Here is a 24,893-nt window from a genome sequence, read left to right on the forward strand (position 1 = left end):
AATAAATAACGGTGAGAAAATTTTACCTTGTGTTCATTCACTTTTGTATTCTTCTTATAAGCTTGATATGATTTTTGTAGACTGTGGAGAGGGGAGAGAATGGAATATTTTTTGAAGAATAGAGAATAGAGAAATAGATATTTTCTGTTAATAAACTCTTCATTACAGTAATCTGGGAAAAGCTTCTTCCCATAAATTATAAGTTTGAAAAATATATTATCTTTTTCAATCACATTGTATTGACATTTCTGAATGAAATAAAAATGTAATATTCCTAATGGGGTTGTTGGATGGATCATATTTAAATTACGATTACAATTTCTATAAATTGGTTACGTTTGGATAGACGTGGGTATATTATGTTAGACCTGGACTTCAGTGCTGTTACTATTATATTAATTGTTACTAGTTTACAGTTGACTCACTATGAATAGTTAGTTTGCTTGCTAGAGTGATTGAAATAAGTTTGAATCTATTTACATTTACAATAATTTTGAATAGTAGCCTACTGATATCTGCAGCGATGGATAAATTCGCACTCTACCCTCTGACCAATCAATTATAGAAGGAGCCTCCATTACAGACAGGCTAGCTGTCACCGAAAAATACAAACGAAAAGCTCACTGAGAAGATCAAGCAAACAAAATAATGAACCGGCGCAAGTTCATTTCGCACTCTGTTTGGAGAAAGAAGATTGCTCTTCAACTCCTGGATGTCAACCTTCCCCTCCCCCAGTTATTATGGTGGGAGGGGAGGGACATCTGCCAATTCCGTTTTGGGCCGATGTCTCTTCACAATGCTGTGCTGCTGAATTCACGAGCCGTTTGCATAAATCGGTTTATATTTGTGTAAATAGTGCCTTTCGGAGAAAAGAATGGGAATATTTGAAAATCATAACCGCCGGAGGCGGCGAGCCATCATGATTGTTGTTGGGGGGTCTGGGGGAGTCCTTTATAGTCGCCAGGGTGGCTTTCGATAACAGAAAGAATAAGAGAAGAGAGAAGTTTTCGTTTGGGATTTAAGAAATATCACCTTTCCGTGCCAAGAATGCCGGAGAGCGTGGGCCTTCTTCACCTCCTGCTACCCCCGGCGACGGTTATTCTTCTTCGGTGGACTTGCAAATTTTTCCGCCCCTTCTGACTCCAAATACCTATCTACCCTTCGTATTTTATTTCCCAACCCCATCTTATTGCTTTTATCTTGGTCTTAAACTCATCCCTCACTCTTCTTATTCTATTTCACTCTCATATGCCTAATTCTCAGACACTTTGGAATCTAAACATCACAGTTAATCAGTTTACAAAATTTTCTGAATTAGTACATGATACAGATGTGGATTTTATGAATACTGACAATCTCTAGAATTTTGGAATAAATACGTCGATGAATACAAGTACTCAATTGTTGTTTTTTGTGTTATAGTAGTTAATGCGATTGGTGGATTTTTAAGAAAATAAGAAACAAGTTTCTGTTGTTACAACATAGACGATTCCATTTGATTTTCCCTAGTGTTACTGTCTAGCAGTTACGGGATACCCTATTGGAATCACAGTTGAGACTCGAATGTTTCCAAGGAGGAAATTATTTTACACGCTTAGCCACGAAATGAAAGTTTCCCCTCCACAGACTTGGTTACTCAATTATATTGACCAAAAAAATTTCAGCTCATTGATCATAATTGTTTGACTTTTCGATCATTCCCGTCACTCTACAAGCTGTATTTTGAGAATCGATTACTATCAATTTAACAATTTCCTAGATAATATGAAAAAACCTATCCAACTACATTTTTTCAAAAAATGAACTAAGAGCTACCTACTAATAATAATATTCCACGCATAGGGGATTTTTCTTCCAACTCGTTGAAGAAATAAGTCTTATTCCTCTCACGTATAGCCTATAGTATATTAGACTACTCTCCCGATAAAACTTATGAGAAGGAAACTAGTAATTTTTCAAAAATAATTATACGTATTATTAATATGAGGATGATTATTGTGATTCCAGTCAACAAGATATTATTATACTGTTCGAGTTCTGTTGATAATTTAGGGACTTGATTTGGGGAGAAGATTTTATATCAATGATTATTAGACTACTTACTAATTTCATATGTAGGGGCATTAATTGAAGTAGGTCCACTAGTAGGAATTATAATTAAAAGTAAATTGGATGAAAAATTCGAGAATATTGTGGCTTGAGGTGCAGAAGAGTCCGTTCTATCGAAGCGGGGTGCAGGAATGAATGAATGCCGGGACGGCCATAGAAACTCGACGGAAAGGGCTAACGGCGTATAATTCAGACGAAGACGCCAGGGAATATTAGGATGCAGATCCTGTTCGCTGGGCCCTTATAGGTGCAGCACGTCCGATCGGGCCCCGAGAGTAGGCCAGGCCGTGGATTGTCGTTGCAAATGAATTTATGGACGGTAAAAGTCGATTCGATGGCACTGGAGAGCAGCTCGGCTCTGAGCTCCCGACTCACAGAAAGGTGTGGACCAACGAGTCGATGCGCCAAGCAAACAAAGGCCCTCTTTCTCATCCCCCCACACGATCTCTCTCACTCAGGCTCTATTGCTCTGTCTGTACATCATCCTTCATCGCTAACAAAGACTTGAATCGTTCAACTCTACAAAGAGAATTCAAAAGCCAAAACTCGTACCGGAACCGTCCATTCTATTCGTGGTTTCACGATCTCAGTGTCAATTCAGTGCAAACCCAATTCATAAACAGCTACAAATTATTTGCACTTCATTCTTGTGCTCGAAAACAACATACTGATTGGAAAAACATAGAACAATAAAAATAGATTCTCCCAAATCTCAAGGAAAATTCATTTTCAGAAAGCTCGTCAAGATGTAGACAAATTTCCATTTCAACATCATTATTCTTGATAACACTATAGTCTAACTTTTTGAAAAGGCTAATAATTATTGAAAATTAGTACTCACATATGGAGTGCTTTTCGATTTATACATCTATTTTGAACACGATAAACACAACCTTTTCAACAATATATCAACTAGCAGTTCGTCATGGAAAGTGAAATATATATAAACATTCAAAAAACTCTTCCAGTAACTAAGAAATTCAAATATATATATATTCCAAAACTGTGTCCTCATCATATCATCTGATTGACAAGTTTAAGATTCCTCATGAGAGAAGAAAGGAGGTTATTGAAGTACATTTTCCATGAATAATTGTATTAGGAATCACGCAAATGGAATTCGAAAAAGCCATCCACATTATTTTTTTTGTAAGTTGATGGTGGTTATTCCACAAATCACTTTTTTTGTAAGTTGATGGTGGTTATTCCACAAATCACATCACATTTTCATTATTGTTTTGTTATAGGGCATATATATATATCAAGGTAGCATGATTGATGACGCATGTTCGTCGTTGACAATAGGCCCGTGATCAGATAGACCAACGTAATTGTATCTCTTTTTATCGATGGGAAGCTTTGTAGGGTCAGATATGAATACAGAGCGGAGCAAACAATGATATTGAAAGTTCAAGGGAGGTCTGAGGTCCGAGTTGGAGGCATGATTGTGAGAAAGTGGAAAACCGACCGGGTCCCGGGTCTCTCGTTCTTTTGCAAGGGTGAAATATATTGACCGTTGCAAGTGTTATTAGACGGTGGTGTGGTATATATAGGTGCCCGAGGTATGGGATCCCGTGGAGGTGTGGGAGGGGAGCAAGGCAATAATTCACTATAATACCCTCTCTCAGGGACGGCAGTGGTGGCAGCGGTGGGTGAGGAAGAGAGAAGGAGAGAAGAGAATCTAATCCCTAATCAGGCCACAAATCCAGCAAACCTCTCAGCCAACCACCTCGTGCCCCTCGGCACTCCCGTCCCCCAGGCTTTTGGCCGACGGCCCTACCTTGATCTCACTTAATTTCTTAAGTACGTGCTGCCTACCATTCTCCCACACAGGCGACCAAAGCTCACTCATCCTTCCCCCTCCGCCACAAGACCAAACTTTGGTATCAAACTGGTCCGCCAACCTCTATATGCTAATAAGACGACGAATTATTCCTCTTCACCTAATTTACGCGCGCCAGATATTGTAAACTTTATTAAATTTACAGGAAGTGAGCATCTGGTCCGGGTGCTGAGACGGGCTGGTCGGTGGGTGTGGCGGGGGGTATGGGTTGAAGTAAGGCGTGAAGCAAAAATAATGGCCTCTCGGTTCACTTCACCACTCCGCCCCTCACCTACAACCCATCCATCCATTAACCAGTTACTAACCAAGAACCGAATTCCCGTTTTCGGCGGTCAAATTAATCCCACCGCGAAGAGGGTTGCGCTTGATATCTTGAGGGAGATGATTTACTACGCCGTTCCTCGGCTTTCTCCAATATTCTTCAAACTCTCAATTGAAATATCAAGTTACAGCCACACCTTCAGGTGTGTGAAGTACTGAAAGCAAAAGCTCTAAATTCAATGGTATGAATTGATTGTAGTGAATGGGATATTGTGCGTGTGATTCGATTATTTGGCTTTGGATAATTCATATTGATAACATTGATGAGAGTTAATTTTTCGCTTGAGACATTGATTAATCTCAAATTTATCGTAAGTGTATTATCAATTTATGAAATCAGCTGATGCCAAGATTTTATATCTGTATCTTACCGTTTCTGTGAAAATACAGATATAATCAGCTGATTAAAAGTGAATTGCTCATGTTCGCGGCGCGTATATCTGTACGCACCACTTGATGCAATTTTTCAATTATTCTTTCATTTAAAATTCAAATAATATTACTAATCAGGAAGGATTTGGAGATCAGAGTCGTTTAAAATTATTGTGATCGTCTTAATATCATAGGGATCAATAGGAAGAATTTTTTTAATTCAAGGGAGAATCCCTGAACGAGTATCCCAAAAATGACTTACCATTAATGGAGACTTTGATGACAGATTGAAAAAATCAGTCAGTAAATATCTCTAGAGAGTATTCGGAATCACACTTGAGCTGCTGTGTTTAAATGAAAACCTCAACGGGAAAACAAAATTAAAATTATTGCGAGCTTTAAGTGAAGCTTTCCTGATGAAATGGGGGAAATAAGCTAGATGACCCTGCCGTCCCCAGCCTAATACAAGCGGATTATTGTGCGTGAGCCGACCAGACAAGTTTAATTCCTTGTTTACTCTCAATCAGCCGGGCATTCACATCCAATGAATTTTCATAGAGTCAAACACGATTCGAGCAAACACGATTCTTGTTTTTGTCCTCTACATACCAACGAAATAAAACAAGACAGACCTTTCAGGTCCCCAATTTCGATTGAGTAGGATTTGCCAGTGCCGACGCCCAAATACTGTTGTTTCAATCAACTTGGATTAACACTTTTCTGGTAAAAAGTGTCATCGCTAATTCAATTTGATGGCAGGTTTTCATCCGAGCTTGAATGATGGGAATAAACATTTAAACCAATCCAGTTTTTTATCGTTTCAGAGAATTGAAAGTATCCTACAGCAATTAACATTGCTTTCAACGACGAGAGGGAAATTTCCAAGTGGATAGAATATTATTATCAAAGTCTACAAAGGTTCAAGGAGAGATATGTTGATATAGATTTTTCAGTTTCCAATGTAAAGTTGATGATGCTATAGCTCCCACTATCCAATAATTTGAACCTTCAAAGGACCATGGAAATTGGATTGAACTAAACAGTAAGATTCTACTGGAAGATTTTCTAACGCTATTCATGATTCAAAATCATCAATTAGTAATAGGTTTGTAGTAATTTTAAGTTACAACAATTTCCAGACTAAGTCATAACTTTAATATAATTGGGTGCCATAATATACTAGAAAAATTTCCTAGGAAACGCATGATGATTGATCAGCAGTACACGAGTCATTACTCATTCTAATGAACTGACTTATGTAACTTCTCCAATGATGTAACCTGCAATAGGCTGGCTTCTCTTGACGGTCTCCTTTTTTAAATCACGTGTACTTGAAAATCGTGTACTCAATAATATTTTAATGGAATATAATTATATTAAGTCAAAGAAAATAGCAATTTCCTAGTGCATTCATCATGTTATTATCCATTCATGCATCTCATAACTTATTCTGGTCCTGTAGATGGTTCAGTATTATAATTCAGTATTGATTGAATTGAATATCATATCACTGTAATCTGCTAGCGTGATTGCTGGTCTTTCTCTCATCGATGTGTTGAACAATAATATTTCTCTGGATAGCCAATCATGAAAACGATTAGATTTCATGTTCAATTTTACACAATCTGACATGTTGAACGAGTCACTCACCAGCCATTGGATACGAGCCATTCCACCAGGTGACTGAAGGAATTGGTTTGCCTCCACCTGATTCACACCGCAGTACAATCGAGTCTCCTTCGACTAGTGGTCCTATCACTGATGAATTCGTCACCTCAGATCCGTCTTCTCTCGTCAACTTCATGTACTCTGGTTTGACTGTGAACAAAACAGATGAAATTATCAGTGGGGCTACACAGGACAATATAATCGGGAAATATGAATGTCATTAATGAAATATAATGTTGTAAACCTACTCCTATTAGAACCAGAACTGGCAAAGGAACAATATACGAAACCTGACCTCCCCAGTATCCTACATATTGTTCACAAGCTTACACTTGCTTCATTTCATAAGCCAACATTACATCAAGTGAGCTGCACATTGGCAAGTATTATTTTTGTTAACATTAATTTGAGAACGCATATAGGGGTAAGCATCATAGAAGATTCATGATTGGGGTGCACCTGAGATCATAGACTGATAGATAAAAGCTTCTACTAGAATTTAATTGGGTGCCATAATATACTAGAAAAATTAATTTCCTAGGAAACGCATGATGATTGATCAGCAGTACATGAGTCATTACTCATTCTGATGAATACATTGGAAGATTATTGTGAGAAGTGAAAGTGAAAAGTGAATGCTGTAAATCTGATATGGAAAAATATCAGTATTACAAGTTTATTTCAAGTTTCAAGTTTATTCAGCATTTTCCTTTGAAATAACAAGTGTTTTATTCGATTTTATTCTCAAGTTATCAACCTTTTGTGCAATTTGCAGAGATATGGAAACAGCAGTGGAGAGGAAATACGATCGTGGTTTGGGAAAAAAGTTGGAAAACAGAAGAAAGCGTGTGGATGTAAAGGCAAGTAGAAAGCATGCAAGTGTGTTCTGGCGATAGTGTCTTTACAAACAAGACAAAAGCTACCAGCAATACACAAACGATACTCAAACTGCGGGGGGCTTGTAAGGGGGACCGGAAGGGGGTTCGACCCCCGCAAACGAGATATTCAGCACTCTTGGGTCGCGGTTCGTCAGTGAAAATCACGTTCAGTCAACACAGCTCAGCCCGTCTTTCACATCATAAGAATTTTTCATTCTTTCTCCGTTTTTCTCTGTCTACTCACACACAATCCTGAGCCAACTCTCAGTATCACAATACAGATACCTCAATGTAAACAACGAGTCACTTGCACACATCTATCCTATTATATTAAGCGAGCAATTTCTGTATATCTGTTTATATTTTTCTATTTTTATATCTGGCTATCTGGTTATATGGTTATTTATGTTCAACGGATCCCGAAAACGGCTTTAACGATTTTCATGAAATTTGGAATATAGTAGGTATATGATATCAAAATTCGATTGCACTAGGTCTCATCCCTGAGAAAACTCGCTGAAGGACATGAAAAGGATAATTTATTCACCTTGGAAAAACAGATGATGATTTCGTCGTCTGTCGATAACAGAAGATGCGTGTGCCTGTGTGGGAGATCAGCTGTGAAATCAATTAGCTCACCGTATCTCGCGAGAAATCTAGAAATTTTAATTGACTCGATCAAAATTGAGTAATCTGATTTTTGTTGACATGAGATGGTATCATGAGATTCATATTATATCATGATATTCAAAGTTAATCATTATTTTACAGTTTTAAGTGATTAGTGGGTGTTATTTTTTCATTCAATTTAGTATGTAAACAATCTAAATTAGAACTTTTTTGTTTTCAAATATTTGGACTGAAAATTTCACATGAATTCAAGTGTATGGAACATAACCTACTTTTTGGAATATTTATAGTGTATAAATCAAAATTCGGGGAAGAAACAGTTTTGGGCTGTGCCTATTGGTCCTTCTCCAATCATTTTAAAGAATTGAGTTCTGTTTATCAATAAATAAATAACGAGCAAAGCTCGGTGCCCATATTCTACTATAAAACTAAATGCTGAACAACTAAAAACCATAGGACTACAATCTTTGACCTGATAAACACCATGACAACAGCTGATAAGTCGATTGTTTCGAGAACTGCTAGCATGATAGGAATAGATAGGCCAATATAAGCTACATCATTAAAAAATTACAGTCCTAGTTCATAAAATCATATGAGTATACTAAGATATATGATCAAAAATAAGAATCTTCCAGCAGTTTTTATTCATTTTCAAATCACTTGAAAATGGCATAAGTGTCCGAAACATGTAGAAAAAATAATTTAAAAGGATACAGAGATTTATATTTTCATTTGATCTACATTATATTATTTTTCTCTTTCTATATAGGATAATGTTAGACAATAAGCCATGATCTACATTGCACATAACATAAGTAATTCAGTTAAGAAAATATTTTTATTATTCATTATCTTTAAACAATATGAGAGTTGTTTTCCCTGAGTTTTCACCAAGATATTCTACTACAGACACTTCAAAAATATGGCTCCACAGAGCCATGATCATTCTAAAAATGAATAATGCTATTTTATATTCTTAGTTCCAATCATTAGTTTCAATAATTTTGATAAGTCAGATTTGAAGCTTGATCATATACATAGACGACTTCGGATTCTATCTGAAACCATTTTTATGGTTCATTATGTTATATGAATATTGACAAGGTATACGTATCAAACTTTCATCAGTTCTGCACTTCGGCCTGGGTAAGAGAATACCTCATATGAATTCAGTTCAAGGTGAATCAAGAATTTTCATGATTATTAATCTATCTCAACTGCTATATTAAGATTATGACAAAGATGTCCTTTCATTGGTTCAGAAGATTATTGCTTAAGGAAATTAGAATGGATGAAAACAATATTATAATTACGGGGAAAAGATGAAGTGGTAGTCTTCCACTTCACAATATTATTTGCAACAAGACAACCACTAACGTTCTCAACCGTATCAGTTTGAGTTTGCTATATTATGAGCAGCACAGGAAGTTCAAGTGTTATAGGCTAGTAAAGGTGACTTTATAGTAGAACGACGTCTATGTCAGAGGTTTGATGGAGTGCGGGCGCTGTGTGGTGCGTGAGATAAGCACCTCGATGGAGTTTCCCGTTGAAGGAAGCGGGACCCAATGCGCAGGGTGACGCGGTCCTACGGTGGGTGCTGGGGTGCTGCGAACTTCCAGTTGCGACACCTAGAAGGATTAGTCTCACTTCCCCACCCTCTCACCACCTACACGCCCTCCAGTCAGCTGATGGAGTCATGTAAATTAAGTGAGGAGCAAATCTGGCTTAGTCTCTACACTTCTGGAGGCTTTGGAATCTGGTAGGTTAGATAGGTGCATTCCTTATTAATACATAATCAAATTAAAAATAGGAGTAGCCTTGAAGTTGATTGATAAGTAATTAGTGTGTTGCTAATACTATCTTCTCTCAAGCATATATTTATGCTAACTATTACCAGTAGTTCTGTGAACAGTAGACCTCACGCAGTATTCTCATCCACAACTACCCGATTGAAACCATAGACCTTATGGAAATACAGCAATAGACTGGCTTCTCCACACATCTGTGTAATCACTTGTCAGCTGATTTATGATGAATAATTCTATAGTCTGATTTTTACTCTAATATTGGCGTATGAAGGAGGCTCCTTTTTCCTTTTATATTATCCTTGAAATGCAAAATCTCCAAAAACCTTGTATATACGTCGACGCGCAATTAAAAAAAGAGCATACCTGTCAAATTTCATAAAAATCTATTAACGCGTTTCGCCGTAAATGCGCAATATATAAACATTTAAACACGCAAAAATTCAAACATTTAAACATTTAACATTTAAACATTTAAACATTTAAACATTTAAACATTTAAACATTTAAACATTTAAACATTTAAACATTTAAACATTAAACATTAAACATTTAACATTTAAACATTTAAACATTTAAACATTTAAACATTAAACATTTAAACATTAAACATTTAAACATTAAACATTTAAACATTTAAACATTTAAACATTTAAACATTTAAAATTTAAACATTTAAACATTAAACATTTAAACATTTAAACATTTAAACATTTAAACATTTAAACATTTAAACATTTAAACATTTAAACATTTAAACATTTAAACATTTAAACATTTAAACATTTAAACATTTAAACATTTAACATTTAAACATTAAACATTTAAACATTTAAACATTTAAACATTTAAACATTTAAACATTTAAACATTAAACATTAAACATTTAAACATTTAAACATTTAACATTTAAACATTTAAACATTTAACATTTAAACATTTAAACATTTAAACATTTAAACATTTAAACATTTAACATTTAAACATTTAAACATTTAAACATTTAAACATTTAACATTTAAACATTAAACATTTAAACATTTAAAATTTAAACATTTAAACATTTAAACATTTAAACATTTAAACATTTAAACATTTAAACATTTAAACATTAAACATTTAAACATTTAAACATTTAAACATTTAAACATTAAACATTTAAACATTAAACATTTAAACATTTAAACATTTAAACATTTAAACATTTAAACATTTAAACATTTAAACATTTAAACATTTAAAATTTAAACATTTAAACATTAAACATTTAAACATTTAAACATTTAAACATTTAAACATTTAAACATTTAACATTTAAACATTAAACATTTAACATTTAAACATTTAAACATTTAAACATTTAAACTTTAAACATTTAAACATTTAAACATTTAAACATTTAAACATTTAAACATTTAAACATTTAAACATTTAAACATTTAAACATTTAAACATTTAAACATTTAAAGATTAAGCAGCTTTAAGAATTACCTAAATCAAATTATTATTGTAATTAAAAGAATTGTATTCTACTGCTTGCCACTGACGTCATGTCTACGTCACAAGCGTTCTACCAATGGCAAATTTTTATGCAAATTATTACATCGAGATTCTGAGAAGCAAGGTCTAGCCTAGAAGCTTGGAGAAAGGACAGTACTTCCCTTTTGAAATCCTCACCGTGCAGATCTCTTTTTATAGTTACCAAGACCTATTTGTGAAAATTTCTTGTTCGATTTTAAATGTTCTATTTGTGAGCCGATATTTTAGGCCAATTTATTTGTTATTCGTAAATTTCTGTTTTCATCAATCGATAAATTTAAAAGTTTAAAGTAAATTATCCCTTAATTAATTCGGTGAAGGAGATATTTAAATTAAAATTCCCCACGTGCTGAAACCGAAGCCTGGATTGCCGCCGATCAAACGATTTTTGATCTAAAGAAGAAAACCACGACCGCCAAGGAAATTCACGTGAGTTATAAGTTTTAAAAGGGGCCCCAATCTACACTTCGAAAATATTTCAGTGCAGAAAAACATAAATTTTTCTTCGTTGAATTATTGGCCACGCCGACAAGCGCTTTAGCACTTAAGAGTCTAGAATTTATTCATATTAAATTTATAAGAATTTGTAGTTGATTAACTATCCTCCGCTGCCTGAACCACGACCCCGAGCATTTTAAAAAAAATATTTTCTATAATTCATTTTTCACTATTTTTTCAAACTGTTAAATTTTATCAATCGTAAAATTCTGTTGAATCACGCATGGTATCATGCAAGCACAAGAAAACTTTTAACTGTTCTGTTAATACTAAATTATTATCAACCTGTAAATCAAATTCTGAATCTGCACTGTATGATTACGTATTTTATTGTAATATATTTCAGTTTTGTTAATTCGCTTTCTGAGTTTGATTATTTCTTAAGCCTGTCAATTATTGTGTCTGATACGTTCTATATCATCAAGAACCGATCGAATACGATCATTGAAATAATTGAATTGAGCTGGATATTGGAACAGGTCTAAGTGGATGTAGCGAGTGGGGTCAGATCGAGATATTTATTCTTTGTCCTTACCTGCTCATATATCAGCTTTTATCTGTTACCTACCTCGACTTTGGAGCGAACGCATCAATTGTACAGCAGTGGCAGCCATAGATCATATAAATTCCTACAATAGAGCTTAAAACCCGACAAGACTCTGTTCTCGAAGTATATTCTGAACGATATTTGGTCCAAATACCGTATTTTAATTCTTCAGAACTTATTAGAGACACAGTCCCGTAAATTATCTACATCGGGATTTTTGCTCGACCTGTATGATTTTGTATGCTCCTTCTTCACAGGTAATAATTTTAAGGTATCCGTATTCAGGGTTTAGCGTCTGCTACACTACTTATAAAAATTTCATCATTATACAATTTGTCATTAGAGGAATCAAGGGTGAGCGAGCGTTTAGGCCTCCCGCGATTCCGACAATTGTATTGAGTCTTGTAGTGAGTCAATCAGTCTGGTGTTCACTCAGCGTCCTCACACGCCATTGCAAAATTTATAGCCGCTACACCGCTGACTCAGTGCAAGATTCATCCTACATGTGTGAAGCCGTTAAAAAACGCACCACATGATTTGCCGGCCCAACGTGAGGCATTTAGATTCAGCACTACATGATTTGGCAAATCTCTCTACATATGTGAAGCCATCAAATACCGCTCCACAACATTTAAACATTTAAACATTTAAACATTTAAACATTTAAACATTTAAACATTTAAACATTTAAACATTTAAACATTTAAACATTTGAACATTTGAACATTTAAACATTTGAACATTTAAACATTTAAACATTCAAACATTCAAACATTCAAACATTCAAACATTCAAACATTCAAACATTCAAACATTCAAACATTCAAACATTCAAACATTCAAACATTTAAACATTTAAACATTTAAACATTTAAACATTTAAACATTTGAACATTTGAACATTTAAACATTTAAACATTTAAACATTTAAACATTTAAACATTTAAACATTTAAACATTTAAACATTTAAACATTTAAACATTAAAAAATTCAAACATTTAAACATTTAACATTTAAAAATGTAAAAATTCAAACATTTAAACATTTAAACATTTAACATTTAAACATTTAAACATTTAAACATTTAAACATTTAAACATTAAAACATTAAACATTTAAACATTTAAACATTTAAACATTTAAACATTGAACATTTAAACATTAAAACATTAAACATTTAAACATTTAAACATTTAAACATTTAAACATTTAAACATTTAAACATTTAAACATTTAAACATTTAAACATTAAACATTTAAACATTTAAACATTTAAACATTTAAACATTTAAACATTTAACATTTAAACATTTAAACATTTGAACATTTAAACATTTAAACATTAAAAGATGAAGTGGTAGTCTTCCACTTCACAATATTATTTGCAACAAGACAACCACTAACGTTCTCAACCGTATCAGTTTGAGTTTGCTATATTATGAGCAGCACAGGAAGTTCAAGTGTTATAGGCTAGTAAAGGTGACTTTATAGTAGAACGACGTCTATGTCAGAGGTTTGATGGAGTGCGGGCGCTGTGTGGTGCGTGAGATAAGCACCTCGATGGAGTTTCCCGTTGAAGGAAGCGGGACCCAATGCGCAGGGTGACGCGGTCCTACGGTGGGTGCTGGGGTGCTGCGAACTTCCAGTTGCGACACCTAGAAGGATTAGTCTCACTTCCCCCCCACTCCCCACCTACACACCCACCAGTCAGCTGATGGAGTCATGTAAATTAAGTGAGGAGCAAATCTGGCTTAGTCTCTACACTTCTGGAGGCTTTGGAATCTGGTAGGTTAGATAGGTGCATTCCTTATTAATACATAATCAAATTAAAAATAGGAGTAGCCTTGAAGTTGATTGATAAGTAATTAGTGTGTTGCTAATACTATCTTCTCTCAAGCATATATTTATGCTTATATTTATGTTATTTATTTAACTATTACCAGTAGTTCTGTGAACAGTAGACCTCACGCAGTATTCTCATCCACAACTACCCGATTGAAACCATAGACCTTATGGAAATACAGCAATAGACTGGCTTCTCCACACATCTGTGTAATCACTTGTCAGCTGATTTATGATGAATAATTCTATAGTCTGATTTTTACTCTAATATTGGCGTATGAAGGAGGCTCCTTTTTCCTTTTATATTATCCTTGAAATGCAAAATCTCCAAAAACCTTGTATATACGTCGACGCGCAATTAAAAAAAGAGCATACCTGTCAAATTTCATAAAAATCTATTAACGCGTTTCGCCGTAAATGCGCAATATATAAACATTTAAACATTTAACATTTAAAAATGTAAAAATTCAAACATTTAAACATTTAAACATTAAACATTTAAACATTTAAACATTTAAACATTTAAACATTTAAACATTAAACATTTAAACATTTAAACATTTAAACATTTAAACATTTAAACATTTAAACATTTAAACATTAAAAATTTAAACATTTAAACATTAAACATTTAAACATTTAAACATTTAAACATTTAACATTTAAACATTAACATTTAAACATTTAAACATTTAAACATTTAAACATTAAACATTTAAACATTAAACATTAAACATTTAAACATTTAAACATTTAAACATTTAAACATTTAAACATTTAAACATTTAAACATTAAACATTTAAACATTTAAACATTAAACATTTAAACATTTAAACATTAAACATTTAAAATTTAAACATTTAACATTTAAACATTTAAACATTTAAACATTTAACATTTAAACATTTAAACATTTAAACATTTAAACATTTAAACATTTAACATTTAAACATTTAACATTTAAACATTTAAACATTTAAACATTTAAACATTAAACATTTAAACATTTAAACATTTAACATTTAAACATTTAAACATTTAAACATTTAAACATTTAAACATTAAACATTTAAACATTAAACATTTAAACATTTAAACATTTAAACATTTAAACATTTAAACATTAAACATTAACATTTAAACATTTAAACATTTAAACATTTAAACATTTAAACATTTAAACATTTAAACATTTAAACATTTAAACATTTAAACATTTAAACATTTAAACATTAAACATTTAAACATTTAAACATTTAAACATTTAAACATTTAAACATTTAAACATTTAAACATTTAAACATTTAAACATTTAAACATTTAAACATTTAAACATTTAAACATTTGAACATTTAAACATTATAACATTTAAACATCGAAAGAAATTCCAAACCGTCGACTTAAACCGTCGAGCGCTACAATTCAATATTAAGTTATGTCATCCAACATACTGAAGCCTGAATACATGTTTTCTGAACGTCAATTCACTTATGAACAGTATTATCTGTTCAGCCCGGACAAGATATTTTCTCCCGTGTTTCGGATGGACACGTTATCCGTCTGCCTGAAAAGCAGTCGATGGGTCATGTCAGAGGCCCTAAAATTGATCAGTTGCGACCTGAAAACTATGACACCAGACCTGAGCCAGCCAGGTCTAGATATGGCTACATGATGCAATGAATAATAATAATAATAATAATGCTTTCACGACATGTTCAAATAAATTGCACTGCTTGTTTTGATGAGAAAAAGTGATTATGAAATGAGAATATTTCAGAGCTTGCGAGCTCCAGAAGTACAATGGATACTGCATATAAATTCCAGTTGAATACTATATGATCTAGAGGCTAGAGCTTGGTTTGAGATCAGTACTATTCAGTATGAGAATGTATCAGTATGTTTTAATATAGAGCTGAAATTGTTATAGTGCTGGTATAGTGAGAAATCTCAATTCGATGAATGATTATGTTGATGATGTTATAAGATATGGAATGGGTATACACCATGGAACTGTCCAGCAAAGTGACAACGAAAGCAGTATGTTTCATTTATCAAGCATAGCAAACAATTGGGGTTTGTTGGTGGTATGGCATATCACCCCTTTCTCACAGAACATGAAGGGAGTTTGATAATTAATCGCCTTGCTAAGCAGTTAACAAAGCGGCAGCGGAGATTACAATCGGAGCAAGTTTTATTTGGTTAGTTATTATTTAGTTAGAATGTCTGTGGCTGGAAGCAGGCGGGTTGGGGCCGATCTGCAGCGTTGCTTTCTTGTTCTACTGCGGCCCGGAAATTTTCGGAAATACAAACTTTGCCGGTGCTCTCGGCTTACAGCGATGACGTTGCAATAAACTAACTATTCTTGGCAGGCAAAGATGTCAATTAAGCATCACCTGCACTGCACTAACTGCATAATTCTTATTGGATGACTTGTGGTTCGTGGTACTCCATTCTAAATATTGACAACCAACTTTCAGCCTGATACTGATATGATATATTATTGTCAGAGAGATATTCTCGCAATAATTATGACATTGGATTAAAAATATTGAACTTGGAAAAATCTGTTGATTTTCAATTTTGATCTAGTTGGAAGACATAATTTAATTTCGAAATGGTGAGTGTGTTATATATTTCCATTACATGGTCTTGCAGAGGTTCCCCACATGTTTCTTGAACTTGTGTTGCGAAAATAAATCAAATAATGATAAATCATACGACAACTTGAGCGAAATTGAGATTATTATCCGAGTATATGAGGAGACTTCGAGAAAGTTGGATAATTAATAGTAATAGCAATAAACTTTCCAATGGAGCAGTATGAAAATTGATTTCTAGAGTTTTCATCCCTAATTGCCTCGTCCTTTCTCACTAAATCTAGTTACAAATATACTTTTATTCAAACTTTTCAGTGAATCAATACGTTAAATCCAGTTTTAAATCTATCTATCATTTAAGATGAGCTTCTATTATGATAGTTCTCATGACTTATCTGCGAGAATTGAACTATTCATTCTTTTCTTGACAGGTACATTTTTGGTGTCGAATCAGTAGAGAAATATTGTCATTCTATCATTGATAAAAGATATCATGTGATTTAATGTACCTATGTAACCTATAACACTAATATTGAATGTATAAGGAGGCAATTAATTTACATAGGTACTAAAATAATAAACCTCATTCCAAATCACTTTCTCATGGACAATAAGATCAGCGGAAAAATTAAACTGGATATAAAAAACTGGACATACAGTAATTTCTTCTTCCATTTAGATATATGACTCGAGATTTCTGCTCCAGCATTTTTTTTCATTAGTTTTTTCATTTTTCAGTGGACTCGCTTACCTTTATTTTGAGTACCTATTCCTCTGTTTTCTTCCTTCCCCCCATTTCTCCCTTCCTTTTTTCCTCATTACTTCTCTTTTTTGCCTGCCTATTACATGGGAAACCATAGTTGGCTAGGTATCTTCCTCTCTTTTTTTTCTCTTCTCCAACACACCCAAACACTAAGCCCATGGTTTTTTATATTTGTAACATTTTATTGTGTTTTATTTGTTTCGTAAATCTTTGTAATTTTGTTTTGTCTTGTTTTGTGTGTTTTTGATAAATTGAATTGAAAATTGAATGAGTTCTCATGCACCAAGCTTTATTTTATGATTCATCATTGTGATGATTTGAAACCAATCATTTCTGATGGAAAGGATGAACTAATAACTTTGATTTTTGTAATGATGAGATTAAGATAAAACTATTACAATAGAGCAATGGAGGTTCCCCATTGTGCTCTATAATAATGCTCAAATGAGCATTTGAAGATAACTATAATATTCTACTGTAGACTGCCAGTGGAATCCCCTGGGTTGTGCACATTCATTTCTCATTTTCAAATGTGCAGATTAAACATAACGCTGCCAGAAATTAGCATAGATTGGAGAACTATCTTGGTCGCTAATATACCTGTAATTAGCTCCCAAAGAGATCTCTGGCGCCATTTGTGCAATGAACAGCTCAATTTATACTAGTTGCATATTAATTGGGTGGCCGTATTCATTTCGCAAACGATAAAGCGCCCCTCCCACACCGGAGATATGGAGATTCCTTACAAGGTGAGCTGAAGCCGAAGCGTTCAGATGCTTTATGTTAATTGCTGGTATCCGGTCTTTCCCCTGTATCTTGCCGTATGTATAGCTGTGAGACGTGAGAGGCCAGCTCAGGCACGGTACCTTGAATACGTGAGATTGTTGTAAGTGGAACGGTTACTCTGCGTGCGGAATAGGTGCCACTTCTGGGGTCTGGGCCCTGAAAAGCACACAAGGAACAATCGCACATTTGGCAATCGAGTAATAGAGCATTTTGTCGTTGAGTATACTATGTTATTGACCTTTACATCATATTACATGAATGATCAAGTTTGTAGCGTGAATGTTAATAATTTATTGATGTTATGGAACTTTTCAACAATTGAAGAGACTTGAAATGTTGTCTAAAATCCACTTCATTTAGATAAAAAATCTGGTGTGGCGCACTCACACAACTTTCCTTGCCGTTATGAAAATTGATCACCTGACGCTAGTGTTCAGCTGTTCACGCGCATCTCAAGTGTACTATTCAAAGATCTGAGCCAGCTGGTGACATGACAATAACGTTGGAGACACACGATGTCTGCTATCTCTTCATAGTGAAAGTCATGTAATCTCATACTTAAGCCTCTAACATACTTGATTAATCTCTCTTTTGATACTGGACATTTTCCTGACTTGTTGAAATACGCTGTTTTGAAACCTTTGTACAAGAAGGGGGATAAGAATGATGTTGCTAATTTTAGACCAGTAGCTCTGCTCTCATCTTTCTCGAAAGTTTTTGAACGGGCTTCTCATACTCAGCTGAATTGTTTTTTTTGAAAAATCCTCTCTTTTTTTGCAAGTCACAGTTTGGATTTAGAAAGGGCAGATCCATTGAAGATGCTGTTTTCGGAATTAACCAGGGGACACTTAAGGCTAGGGATGACTCTGAACAGGCTATGGGTATTTTCTGTGACTTGTCGGGAGCTTTTGATAATGTTCAACCTGATCTTCTATTGCACAAATTGAAATATTATGGTGTTAATGGGAAAGAATACTCATGGTTCCAGTCATATTCATCGGGGAGGTTCCATAGAGTGTCAATATCTGTTGGTAATGAAACATGCAGCTCTTCTTGGTTACCTATGTCTCAGGGAGTACCGCAGGGTTCAATATTGGGTCCCCTCTTATACCTGGTCTATGTTAATGACATCGAGAGTCACGTCAATTTCAAACTCTCTCTTTTTGCGGACGACACTACAGCTTTAATCACCAGTAGGAACAGTGAATGTTTGATAAGAGAGGCTGAGAGGTGTCTTGCTGAATTAGATTCGTGGTTTGTTCAGAATAGTCTTAGTTTGAACCGCAAAAATACTAAAGTAATTCCCTTCAGTAGAGACTATAAAAGTTTTGGAATAAACTTGAATACTCAAAGTAGAGTTGAAACTTCTGATTCCACGACATTCTTGGGTCTGATGGTGGAGAGTGAGTGGAAGCTACATATTTCTCATGTCACTGGTAAATTGAATAGAGCCTTGTTTGCATTAAGAGAAATGGCTAGAATAGGGAGTGAAAAAGCTGTTCTTTTTGTATATCATGCTTATTTTCTGTCAGTTATGAGATATGGAGTTATTTTTTGGGGAAAAAATATAGAGAATAATGGAATATTCATACTGCAGAAGAAAGCCATAAGGATAATTTATAAGATTAATACAATGCGCTCTTGCAGACCTTATTTTAAAGAAAAGAGATTGCTGACGGCTCCTGCTATTTATATATTAGATTAAGCAATCTTCGTTTTTGAAAATAGACGAATGTATGAGGAGAACCAGGTGAGTCATCCCCATAATACACGATTTAGAGGTTTTGTTTACTCACATCACAGACTAAGCCTGCTGGAGAGTGGCCCGTTTTATATGGGAATGAAAATATTTAATTCAATCCCATCTCACATAAGAGAAATTGATAGCTTGAAGGAGTTCAAAAAAACACTCAGGAAATTCCTTATTGTATTGTGTCCGTACAGGTTAGCAGACTTCATTGTTGAATAATGTTTGATTGATGTATGTTATGTGGGATCTGTTATGTTGAAATATGAGGGATGGTAGATATTAGATTAAACTTTGACGTGTCATATACTGCGGGATCGCTGCTCCCTTAATGCAGTTTAATAATTGTGACGAACAAGAAAAGTAAAGTAAAGTAAAGTGAATGATTTAATAGAATCAACAGGAAAATGTAAGGCACAAGGCAAGGCACTGAAAGATTGTCGGAGCTCAGAAAATTGAGAGATGAAGAAGAGAGTAGTTCAATAACTGTGATAAGAAAGTAGCTATGGCAGAAATAAGATCAGCGAGAGAGTAAGGAAGGATTAGCTTTGAAGAAAAGATTTTTCACAATATATGTTGAATAAAAGAGACATGGATTGTTCAGGAAGGGATGTGTGGGCGAGTAAGAAGATGAACAGAGCTAATGGGTGTGTGGTTGTTGGAGGGGTGGTGGTGGAGAGGTAGGTGGGAACAACATCAGTTTTGTTTGCAGTGTTCGGGTCAGTGGGCTTGTAACAAATGACAACCTAATTTCAGAAACACGGCCGTGTCAAAAGAAAATAAATCGAGGCGGCAGTCAGTGTGAGCAATGAGGCATGCACTTTGTCAACGATAACGCAGTGAATTATTGGTGATGTGCCCCCAACACCAGCAGAACTGTCGCAGCCCCTTTGGACCGCACCAAACTCGCGGAATTTCGCAGCAACGAGGGTGCACTGCCCAGCTGGAATGCGGATGCTCAGCCCCAAACGAAACAGTCAACTTGTTATTGATGTCGTCTGTTGTTATTAATCGCAAAAGCCAAACATTGCCCTCAATACGTCACACAGAATCGACACCAATTGCATGTTGCTAACGATAACTTACTCTTGTCTGGTAGCCGCACTGCTATTCCAAACCTTTATACTAATGTTTGGACAGGAGCAACCCAAATTATTGTCATAGAAGTCAGTTGTATGGGGATGGGTACCACAATGCAATGTAGGGACATTGATTTATAACAGCTAGCTCAGATGATGCTCGTGTGGGGGCCCATGTTAATCTATTGAGCCGGATTTCAATTGAATAATTAATTGATGAAACAGAAATGATACTCCATGTTCCTCATTTCTTTGGAAAATCTTCAACGAGAAATTCTCCAGCCAAATTTTGTCAAAAAACGAGAAGGATCGACTGAAAATCCCCTTAGTCCATAACAAACTTAGTTCATGACTGGATGACTGATCGTTGAAACAAGATCGTCTATATTGTGCTATGAGAACGTGTTAAGGGTGGAGAATGTTGCCAACTGGGAGGTATTTTGGGGTTAAGAATTGTGATGATGGAGAGGTGTGGAACCGGGGTGAGGGGGAGGGGTGTTGTTGGCACGTAGGAGTCGTTCAGGAGAAAGAGATATTTCCGGCGAAGAAACGGCTGTATGTCGACCAGGTCTGCCTTGGATCCGCGCAAAAGAGTCAGGATAGCTGCTGCCGCTGAAGACTCTTCTCAAGACGTTTCTCCCCACCTCCGACGTATTTATGACCAGCGTTTTCCTCTCCGTCCCCACTTGCTTCTCCTTTTCATTGCTCTTTTCTCCTCTCGACACATTTCCGCCAACACTCGAGCTAGCAAAATGGCACCATGCAAGTTGCATTCAACTCTAAATAATGATGATCCTCACGCTGGCGAAATACTCCGAGCACTCAGATGCCAACTTCACTGCCATCAGTGGTAACGATATAATCACAAAATGAGCTGAGTTTCGGCAAATTCATGAAATAGGTAGTTCCTAGATATCCATACCTTGAATCAATATGAGAGAACTCGTTTCGAACTCTTGCAAGGTAGCAAGATAGTCATCACTGCTAAGCTGTAAATACCGTGCAACATGGTGTTATATAAAGAGTGAGTCATATGTATGGAAACCCTTCAATAAATTCTAGACTGTTGTAGATATAATAGCCTACTGCAACTTTCAGGATGTTATTGGTTGATTTCTCTACCTTTTGACATACAACTGGATTTCAACCCCTCATAAAGGGGGTGAGTAAGGGGTTGTAACTCGAATATTTTAATTGTGAACACCCATTGTGTGGTACATCATTTCAAAGCTTTTTTTAAAAACAGGTGAGGTGACATCAATAAAAATGTTTTATGGTAATTGTATCAAAAATGGCGGCTGATTGAAGTTTTAATTTTTAAAGAAATGAGGGGTTGTAACTTGAATATTTCAAATTTAAAATCCATTGCGTGGTACATAATTTTAGAGGGATTTTCAAAACAAGAAAAATGACATCAATAAAAATTTTCTATGATACTTGTATTCGAAATGGCGGCTGATTGAAGTTTTACCAATCATTTCTTTGAAAACTAAAACTTCAATCAGCCGCCATTTTGAATAGAAGTATTATAGAACATTTTTATTGATGTCATATTTCTTGTTTTGAAAAGCCCTTTAAAATGATGTGTCACACAATGGGTGTTTACATTTGAAATATTCAAGTTACAACCCCTGTACCAAAATTTTGAGTTATTAAATAGAATTTATTTTATCTTAAGTAAGTAGTTTTCGGTTCCCATAAAGATAGTAAATTTATTCTTGTTCATTGGCAACTTAGCCAGCATTTCTAAAATCATTATAATTATGATCAGCATCTTATTAAAGTCCTTGATTCCCACGATCCCACTTGGAATTATCTATTCTCACGACAGATTTAGACGCCAGAAGGATGCTGAATCAATCCCATAATTCTAAACTTGCAAAAGGGAAATAACTTTTCTCTCCTAGTTTCCTTCTTGCTTGAACGTATCACCTTCCTTATTCACTGAGGAGAAAGAGAGTGGGCGAAGAGAAATTCACCGGCGATCGGGTAAATATTTTAAATGATGATGGTAAAACTGATCAGTCTGGACGCCTCTGAAAACTAGGAGAACGATCATTCTAATCCCAGCTATCATAGTGTTAACTGTTTCTTGAGGTTATCTTTCAATTCCAGTAATGTTTTCGTTTGGGGGTACATTCTCATTCTCTCCAGGAGAATTTAATTGATTGTCCAAGTAAATCGGACATCTTTTGAAGTTACTTTAAATGTAGGCTAAGAGTAATATTTAGAAGTAAAGTCCCCCTTTTGAGAATACAGTAATAATGGGATAGCTTGAATTAGGATGACGATTGATTCCCTCTATACTTCAGATCTTCAATACCCCTTTTGGGTGAGTATTTTTATTAGTATCATGGAATATAATTTATCATTTTTGAAGTGAAAGTGTTCGATTTATGTATGTTAATAATATTATTTATTTCCTCATAGAAAGCGGTGAATTGTATTTATTTGATTATCTACCTGGATCATCAATTGAATACAATCCTATTAGATATTGGTAATTATTATGTTTCTAATTCTGTTGTAAATTTGTCATTAGGTTTCTGTATCGGGCCGAGAATTTCCATTGTAAAAGGGCCGGCGACTTCCTCCAACCATGGCTGGAATCGTACGTCATTGAACGCTGATGAGGAGAGAACAAGACTAACTCCCTTTTGGATCTGTCGCCGCGACGCCTGAACATTCCTGGAGGACGACCAATCATCTTCACCCTTCATCCATCTCCGCCAGGGACTCCGGACATCGCGACGACAACTACAAGATGAGTACTTGATCTTTCCCGATCGGAATTCAATGTGTCCCTTAAATTTTGGTCTCTTAAAGACGTAAATGTAGTTAAATTTGGTCTCTTGAAGACGTAAATGTAGTTAAATTTTGTCTCTTAAGACAAAGATAATCTTTAATTGAAGAATGTATCTATTGTAAAGTGTTGTTTGAATTTGAATATTTAATATAGAGGCAATCAATCGTCAAATGATTTTTATTTCGGATTCCTCACCACTGGAATAGCACTAGAAATTTCACTAACCCCTCCACCATCGGGTCTCGCTTTCCAAACTTAATTATAGTTGTCTGAGAATTTATGTTCTCAAAAGACACTATACCCCTCATTTGTTTAAAAACTAAAACTTCAAGAAGCCGCAATTTTTGATACAAGTATCACAGAACATTTCTATTGATTCCATCTTCCTTGTTTTGAAAAGACCCTTAAATGATGTTAACCACGATTAGTGTTCACACTTAAAATATCGGAGTTGCAACCCCTTAGACACCCCCAATGAGGGGTTGAAATTCAGTTGTACATCAAAAGGTAGAGTATAAACTATTCAAAGTTAGACCAAGAACTTATCCTGAAAGTAACAGTATTATATCTAAAACAGTCTCCAACTTATTGAGGGGTTCCCATACATATTACTCACTTTGTATATCATGTAGATGCTATACATATTATAATATGGTTGGTTATATAATTTCATAATTATATTCTACATTAGGTTACAATATTATTTTTCTTCTTTTTTTTCATCTTCTTAGTACAAGCTCACAATCAGTTATTAGTCTTGTGAGCTTCAAGTTTCTTTATACAATTTATTTCTTTCATACAATTAAAAATCTGGTGTGGCGCACTCACACAACTTTCCTTGCCGTTATGAAAATTGATCACCTGACGCTAGTGTTCCCGCGCATCTCAAGTCTACTATTCAACAGTTTGCAATTATTGGATAATCACATTTTCTCGAACTTCGTGCTTATTTTCAATTTTAGGTGAAAATGTTACTGAACATTAATTGTAGAGATTTTCATGCTCAATCTACTCCACTTGATTTTTTTGTTTCAATTGTATCTGAAGCCTGATAATTG

At 34.6% G+C, this 24,893-nt stretch overlaps 1 protein-coding gene across 1 annotated transcript in view; it reads right to left on the reverse strand.

Moving 5' to 3' along the window:
- The window catches only part of LOC111055569, a 548,424-nt gene that overhangs the window by 146,466 nt on the left and 377,065 nt on the right, over window positions 1-24,893 (reverse strand). Inside the window, exon 4 of the mRNA XM_039422878.1 lies at window positions 6,296-6,463. Coding sequence (XP_039278812.1) covers window positions 6,296-6,463 — 168 coding nt within the window. The remainder of the gene's footprint in view (window positions 1-6,295; window positions 6,464-24,893) is intronic.

This window comes from Nilaparvata lugens, chromosome 3, assembly GCF_014356525.2.
Source record: "Nilaparvata lugens isolate BPH chromosome 3, ASM1435652v1, whole genome shotgun sequence".
In the NCBI taxonomy this organism is placed as follows: Eukaryota; Metazoa; Arthropoda; class Insecta; order Hemiptera; family Delphacidae; genus Nilaparvata; species Nilaparvata lugens.